The 8,610-nt window shown below is 38.4% G+C and overlaps 1 protein-coding gene across 5 annotated transcripts in view; it reads right to left on the bottom strand.

Moving 5' to 3' along the window:
- AP1S2 (adaptor related protein complex 1 subunit sigma 2) overlaps nt 1-7,819 on the bottom strand; it is a 30,032-nt gene extending 22,213 nt beyond the window's left edge. For 4 of the 5 annotated variants that reach the window (XM_031061223.1, XM_005426160.2, XM_005426162.2 and 1 more), the window contains exons 1-2: nt 7,632-7,810; nt 341-449 (exon numbers count right to left, since the gene is read on the bottom strand). In XM_031061223.1, the coding sequence (XP_030917083.1) occupies nt 341-449; nt 7,632-7,810 (288 nt within the window). Of the gene's footprint in view, nt 1-340; nt 450-7,631 lie in introns of all 5 variants that reach the window. The other variant, XM_031061225.1, reaches the window with a different exon arrangement.
- Nucleotides 7,820-8,610: the final 791 nt, after the last annotated feature.

Raw genomic sequence — 8,610 nt, 5'->3', positions numbered from 1 at the left:
AAACCAGCTGCCTCCTCTGGAAGCAGACATAAGAGGTGCTCACACTAGAGCTGTGCCAGGGAGAAGAAAAGCTTCCTGCTAAGAGTAAGATTTTATCTGACCCCAAGTGAGACTACTATGAAATGAAACAAATACAGGCAATTAACACCAGATTAATTAAAGCTCTTCTACAAATCAATAATTTAATTTTGTATTTTAATAGAGGCAACCATCAGCTTAGTTTGGCCAAGCAAGTCACACAAAATGTATTAAATACACCTTTCAATTACTAGTTGGTTATTTTCTTGTAAAAATGTTGTGGGCATAAAACAAAATGACAAAATATAAAGAACTAACTCACACTGCCAAAATACTTGTCAAGAAGTTCTACATAGCGATGAATTATTTCCAGAGTTATTAGTTCATTGTCCTGATCTTCAATAGCACAGCAGAAATAGAGGCTTGCATATCTGTAATAACAAAATAATCCTGATGTTAGCATACAAGGATAAGCAAAATGAATGCACTTGAGGAGTATCACATTCTCAGCAGTCCCTCATGCTCAAGTTCAGCATATTGGTACTCCAAATCACAAGCAAGCAAGTCCTACCAAAGAATGGCTGAAAGACCAGAAGACACACACATGTACATGGGAGTTATGTCTCTGAGTCAAGCACGACTTCACTCTGTGCCGTCCTTTATCTGACAGAACTAAAATAGCCAAAGAGGTGGTTGGAAAACTAAATATATTTGATTTTGTAGTATTGTGATAGAGTTCTGAGATGACATACCTTCTCTTCTCTCTGTAACATCCACACACCAGTATATTAATCAACTGATCCCATGTTAAACTTTCATCATGTAAGCTATACATAGATAATAAAAACCATAGAAAATGCCTCAAGAAAGATAGACTGAATTAGCAATTAGGGTTTGGTCTTTATAGAGAATTTTAAAAATCCAAAAACTCCAAAACCAACACCAATGTCATCCATCCCAACTACTACTAAGTCAACAATGCAATCCCTACTAACTGTCCTAGCATCAGACTGATGAGAGGCCATCAAATAGTTTCTAGCAATCCACTTCCATCTTGGAAGACAGGGGAGTCATAATTTCAGATATGATCAAGTTCCACTTTAACAAAAAGACCATCCAATTCTACTGTGCTCAATTATATTTTTGTATTTTTGTTCAAGCCATGTTTAAAGAAATCTGATTAAGGAAAAAAAAAAAAAAAACAAAGCAGGAACGAAAGCTGAAAACCCCATTTAGTCTTTTCTAACATGCCAAAACCATATGCCTTTCAGTCACACATGGCACAAACCAGATTTCAAGTACCACCTGTTGTAACTGCTAATTTACAGAAACCAGAAACAGCTTTTGTTTGCCTCTTTAGAGGGGACAACTGGCCACATTAAGCACTCCTGTGTAGACAGCCCTACTGAAAAATAAGTCATTCAGATATATAATACCTAGCTTAAGGTGCATAGTTATTTCCCATACAGAAAAATCCATCCATCTTTTAAACATTAAACATATTTTATCAGCTGGGACTTGTCAGACTTTTTAGAAGTTAGAAATTCTGAAAAAACCTTGCTGTATTTTCAGCTATGTTGAAATTAATCTCCAAGACACCTATCCAGTACCATTTATGATCTGAAAACATCCCCCCTTCTCCCACTCTGCTCCAAATCAGCTACAGCTACAACTTGAAAGATTAATCAGAATAGCTTTTATACAAGGTTTTATACAAAATCTCTAAACTACTATAAAATATTATTGCCTATCCTACCACAAAACATGATGGGAGAAGAAGGAAGACACCTCCAGTGAAGGACACCTTCATTCCCTCTCTTTCATCTCTTCACCAAGGGGATTTCATCAGCGCATCACAAGTCCCATCTGAGCACAGTTCTTTTGATTCTGCATTGCTCTGTTTATGCCTCACTAATTTTTCAAGGACATTTACAGTCATTGTAGTAGCTTGCAACATTCAATCTGTATAAGGAACCTAAACTATTTTTAAAAGTACTGGAAAGAAATATTATAAAGAAAAAAGACATGCTTTCAAATTTACTGAGGAATTTGTAAGTCAAGCTCCATGTCATCATATTTCATTGTAGCAAAAAAGAGCATTGACACATTATTTGATATTTACACTAATCACCAGCACTCAGGTCAAATCCATCTAAACAAAGCCTTTCATCACGTGCAGAAGAGCAGCACTGATTATGATGAAGGGCAGTTCAACTGCTTCCTTATAGTGCCTAAACACAAGTTGAACCATGTACCAGCAGACCTTAACAAATCAAATTTGACTCAAATATTTTAAGTTTATCCACATGGACAGTCCCTCTCTGCTCCTCTAGTACTTAGGAGTCTCTCTTGACCCACAGAACTATTTTATGGAAAAAGAAGGGAGGAGGGGAGAGAGGGAGTCCAACACAAAATACTTTCTCAGAACATGGTCTGCTCTCAGTGTCCTCATTTAAGAGAGCACAAAACATACTTTCAAAAGACTGTATTTGGCAGCTAGCAAGTAGACTGCACATTCAAGCCCTGCCAACTGCAGTTCTGGAGAAATAAGACCAAGAAACAAAAACTACTCAGTGGATATCAACACAAAATGGAAGCCTGGGTATCTATTATTATATGCAGAGAATATTTTGGTATTTATTTTTTAAGTAGCAACCTCGACTAATGGATCACTACTCAACAAAAGAAAACAAATGCAGATTTAATGCGCCTGAATGGCAAAAGGCAGAAGAGTAAAAACAAGTCATGCCAAAGGGCATGAGCATACTACTAAGGAATGCTTCAGATCCAAATTCTCAGAGGCATTATTTTAATTTTTTCCCCTGCAGGAAGGGCTTCAGAAAAAAAAAGCGTGCATTTATAATCCATAGCAGACACTGGAAGTTTTGCCAAGTACAGAAGTTTACATGGACAGTATCCACACAAAGACAAGTAGATTACTCAGGCTCAAAAAGATTTCTGCTCTGCAGAACCAGCTTCTTCCTAATGAGCCTGACAGAAACCTTTCATATGCACCCAATAAAAAGGCAAACCCTGATAGAAAAGTACATACCCAGAAGTCAATAAAGTGTAGTCTGTAAGAAACATTCTGCCTTTTTTATTCCTATTGTAGTTCTGGCCTTTTTTTTTATCTCACTAAACATTATTAAAATAATCATCAGACTCAATTCAGCTGCTTACCCTCATTTAGGAAAATATTTTATGATAAATATCCTCCACCTATCAGAAAGGAGACCAAAACCAGAGAGAACAAAAACTGTTTGGACCAAATCACCTGAAAATGTAGCACAGGATTAAAGAACAAAAAGGTAACACAGCAGGTATAAATACTTATGCAAATTCCTGCCTTCAGACAGATGGCCTCGAGATTTTTCTTTTTTGATAGGAAACAAATCCATGCATCTTCCCCTCAAGAGTTGCAATAATTCAGCTGTGGGAAGCCTCAAAACAGGCAGGCAATATTTCAGCAGAGTTCTCCTCTTCTGCTCTCACAGCCAGGTTCAGTAACTCTGCTGAGAGATCAGGTCACTGCAGACAGAGCACAACTTACAAATCCTACCAGCTCAGTGGTGTTCTCCTTGATGAGAGAACACCTGCTTGAAGTCATCCCTGCAAGTTCAGCACCAGATAAGCCTGCAAACAAGCCATAAGTCTGTCAGCATCTAAATCACTTTGCATGTAGATCCTAATTGTGGAAGTATAAAGCTCACAAAGCTTGGTAAGAACAGAACTGAACTTCAAATGACAATGAGGAGGCAGACAAGTGTTTAATGAGCCCAAGAATCTGTGGTTTGCTGATAGCTAACCCAATGAAAATTGGGACAACTAATAAGCTGTGCTTGACATAAGGTTTTTTTCTTGTCCCACAACTTTACCAATTTCTTTAAAAAAACATGAACTTCTGAGGCTCCAGGACACAGTCTATCAAAGTGAAGCACTTTTCCAGTTTCTTATTTCAGCAAGGCTATAGCCCCCCAGCAGCTCCAAAATTAACAAGAATTTAATTCTGCTCATTCTCTAAGAAAAAGTTGTTGCTTTGTGATACTGAGGTCCTCCTAGTGCCACAGAAACTAAAACTCTGTGCAAAGAAGACCTGATCTAATTAAATTTATCAAGTCCAAGTATCTAATTCACTAAAATCATTGCATTCAGCCAGTTTTACAAAGCTACCTAACATCACAGTAATACTTTTAAGAGGTACAACTGGCTGCTAAGTTATACATAAGGAAAAAAAGGGATCATGCCAAGCTGGGCACATCCCACTGGCCACATGGCTGTACCTTCAGTTCACAACATTTTAAGAGACACACCACCTGCACAATGGGCTCTGTCATTGCTTCTTTCAGAGGAGGGAGGGTAGAAAGAAAGTCTTAAAACTTAGAATAAGTCTTTAATATAACCTTTGATTATGGTTATGTGGTGCAAAAGTAAAAGACAACAGCCACATCAAGAGCAGCAAAAGCTACTGTAGTTTCATAATATCATACTCCAAATACAGTTCCAAACTGACACATAAAAGCAAAGCCACAATCCTTAATCAAATAACTAAATAACTAAACTATGTCCCATGAATGCAGCTAAACAAATGCTAGCCAAGTAAAACTTATATAAAAGAGGTTTTTCTCCAAGTTCTGACTTTCATTGCAATATACTACACAATGAAAATAACTCATATTGCCAGAAGTTAAAATTGTGAACAGAAGAAGTCTTCCAAGAAAAAATTAGAAATTTTAACATTTAACACATTTTTTCTGCCACAGGGGGAAAGCTGCATGAACTTCTACCCTATATGCTCCAAAACCACAATGTTAGTTTTTAAATAACAAACTGTGAAGAGCAAACACATCAGCTGTGTTCGTTAAGTTTCTAATCAGTTGTCTGCATATGACTCCCCCTCTATTTTCATAAACCATAATTGTGGTTGGCTTCCCATATTTAATTTTTTATTTTCCCAGCAAGTCACTTCAAATCTCTATGCTTCTTGAAGTTTGAAGCTCACATCTTCTTTTTAATCTTCTGGTGTCTATCAGCCTGAAAAACTATCTTCCAAACCAGCTACAGAATACATAGAAGCCAATTCACACACCATGACAAAAGCTAGGCACCTTTCTGTCTGTGTTCTGTAGTGCTGAAGGAAAAAAACTTTAGAAGGCAACGACTGAGCCTATGTTGCAACCATTTTAAATGTATGAAACCAGAGGGAAATAAAAGCTACATCACCTACATTTAGATCAATTTTAAGATCTGTTTCCTTAAAAATTCAGAAAACATCCTATAAAGATGAAATGCTACAGAGCTAAACTAAGGAGGCTAATCAAAATAGCCCAGCAGTCTTAATAAGTGTTAAGTATCATAAGGAAGGCTACTATCTCCCCAACTGCTGCATTTGAGTTCATTTTGTTCCTTCAAAAAGGTATGATGAGACCTTTGAATACAGTTCTGATACTGCCAATCATTCTTTGAGCCGCAATATCTAGCTTCAATTCTCCTACATGTGAACAACAAACACACTCTAAAAACAATAACAGCACTTAAATTTCAAGAATTTAAGATGCAAAGTAGCAAATACTTTTAGAACTTATATTGTAAAACATTTGTACCAGCAGGTTCAGATTATTCCCAGCAACAGATCAGACAAGAACAAATCTTAGCAGAGATCCTCTAGAGACGCTCAAGAGGAACTGCGAGCACCTTTTGCTATTTCACAAGCCACAGAGTTCCTTCTGGTGTGTTTTGCTTTTAGCCCATCACCTTCTCAGCTATAAAAAGTCACCTTTTACAAAGAAATCATACTAGCTGGTGCTCATCATCTTTAACCATGATGCAATGATGGGAACAAGTCCCACAAACCTAAAAGCTATTAGCGTTACCAGATACAGACATTTAAACTATCACCTCTTACACCTAGTCCTTCTGGTGATGTTTCAGTCAAAAAAAAAGTTGAGATGTTCATTAGCTTGGTACAAGCTCATCTTGAGCAGTTTCACAGGCTCCCTGTGCCAGACTGGTCTGCAGAGAGTGAAATAAGCTACTGCAGTCAGCTGTGCACACCAGCAGTCCAGCAGACAGACTGCAGCACTTAGACCATTTTTAGCCAGACATAGATGTCTCCCAGCAAATTTCTTCATTCTCCTTGACCGCAGGACCCACAACACACCACTGAGATGTAAGAACTCCACAACGTTCAGCAACTCAAACAGTCCTACCCCAATTTCCACAAGCTCCCTAGCCACAAAAGGACATGGCAAGGAGTTGTTAACAGCAACAAACAGGGAGGGAAAGCAGCTGTGTGGAAGCATCCCCAGAACAACTACTGCCGTCCAAGACTCAGTAAGGAAGGAAACAGACTGGCCTACTAATGCCTCATTTTTCTGATTTAGTCCCATAAATGTCCAGCTGAAAAGGCACTTGGAGGCATTAATATGGAAGGAAGCACACAAGTGTTTGAGCAAGCTTGTCTACATACATGTTCAAGGAGTTTTGTGAGGAAATCAAGAGGCAGAAGAAACAGTGTATGCTATTAGCATAGCTTCATGCATTGTTCCTCCTCTTTTCTCCTCGTGTTGAAGAACTGCATGCATTAGGCAGACCAGCAATACTCACACACGTATCTTTACACAAAGCAATGTATATATGAGAGCAGCACTGAAAACATCTAAACATATTTGATACTACCCATTTGTTATCCTGAAGAAGAGTTACAAACTGCTCATTTCTGCTCCAGTCCTTTCTGTCCTATCTACAGGGAATACAACAATATTTACTGTGGGGCACAAACTATCTACCATCTCCATGAGAAAACAGGAATGCATAAACATTCTCAGGTTTACAACTAACTAAGGAAGAGAGATAACTCAAGGCTTTGTAGCACAACCTTTAGCTGGAAGAGATGCAGTATACCACATCAGGAGGAGGATTACTGTTATTTCTGGAGAAGAATTATGCTCACACCACTACACTCTGATACATTCCAAAGATCAGCACAAAGCTAAAAAATGCCTGCTAAATGCTCCTACAAAGCTTAGGGAGCACCTGAAAAATGAAATTATCATGAAGAAAATTATACAGTACTTCCATCAAAAGAAAGCTAGCCATGATTTTTTCAATAATGAAAAAATCGCTTTTTGTACATACAGCGGGGAAAAAAAAAAAAAAAGCAACACCTAAACCATGAAAAACTATGAAAAACTATGTCCTTATTTCTAGAAGCCTTTAAAAGCAAGTTACATTTTCAGGTGATCTATGAAGCCACTTCTTGAGGTAAATATTTATAAATTTTTATCACTTATTAAATCTGAAACGTGTACAAATATGAAGCATGTACGTACTGCGTGAATGTAAACAGACTACCAAGAAGAACTGCCACTCCTTATAAAAATAGGAGGAAAGATCATTTCTTCAGCACATTTCTAAATGCATGAGTGATTTTCCACACATGAATGACTCCTGCTTGGTTATCAAATTAGATGCAAGAGAAAAGTCAGCCTTCTCTGTAACCAGCAGAGTGAAGGGAAAAAAAACCAACAAAACAAGAACAACCTTCATTATTTTCTTGCTACTTAACACACGGTTTGTAATGTATGGCAATTACGAGGTTAGTGAGACAGAACCACCTTTTGTAGACAATCTTCAGGTCTCTCCATTCCAGGAAGCTGCACATTTTCGGTTTGCGGGCTAATACTGTTTGAACAAGTTCCCTTGTGATTTTCTTCTTTTCTTTGTCAGATAATGGGACATACCACTTCTGGAGTCTCAGTTTCCCCTGGCGACTAAAAAGCAACATAAACTGCATCTGTTGAATTGGAAGGAGGGGAAAAGAGAAAAGCATTAATCTCAGTCTCTGAGTTTCCAAAAGATCTGAGAAAAACCAAGCAGGAAGCAAGTCGGACATCCAAAACCCAAACTACATTATATATTTCTATAGCACTGGCAGATGTTACACAAGATTTAGAAGTAGCAATGATACAAAGGATTCTGCAGAGCAAGGTCAGTTAAGCCAAAGGCAGAAGAAAGCGCACACAAGTTTCAGAAGGGGTGTCAGAACCATGGGCTGGGGAGTGAATATACCCCAATTTCAGACCAGCCATGTCCAGCACTCCTACGGTTTCATTTGCGTTTTCTACCCAAAATGACAGAAAAACAGCACAGCAGACTCTTCCAATACCCAACCTCATTTCCAATTCAGCCGATTAAAGCCTTAGAGGAGCAATTTGCACTTAAAATCTTTCTGAAAAGCCTCGGAATACTTTAAAAGACATCAAACCTCCCAGCGGAGAGTCCTACGGCACAGAAAAGCCCAGTCTTTTCCCACGTTACACAAAAGGAGAGATTAAGTGCTTTCCCTGCGGTCCTATGTTCCAGGTCTCGCTTCCTCTAAAGGAGTGATGTTGCAATTGTATTTTAAGAGGAACTTGCCGGGCTGTGTTTTCCAGCAGCGGTAACATTAAATAGAAAGGCTCAGGCTTTTTTTCTTTTGCCTTTTTGCTCGAAGTTGTATCGGGCTGGAGAAGTTTCCCAGGCAATATGACAGACATGAAATACGATGCTAAAGCCCAGCCTGGTCCCGGGTGACAAGCGTGACCAGCGCCAGCC

The sequence above is a fragment of the Geospiza fortis genome, unplaced genomic scaffold (assembly GCF_000277835.1).
Source record: "Geospiza fortis unplaced genomic scaffold, GeoFor_1.0 scaffold285, whole genome shotgun sequence".
Lineage (NCBI taxonomy): Eukaryota > Metazoa > Chordata > Aves > Passeriformes > Thraupidae > Geospiza > Geospiza fortis.
Note: the sequence above shows the minus strand (reverse complement) of the source record. Positions and strands in the feature narration are given on the sequence as shown.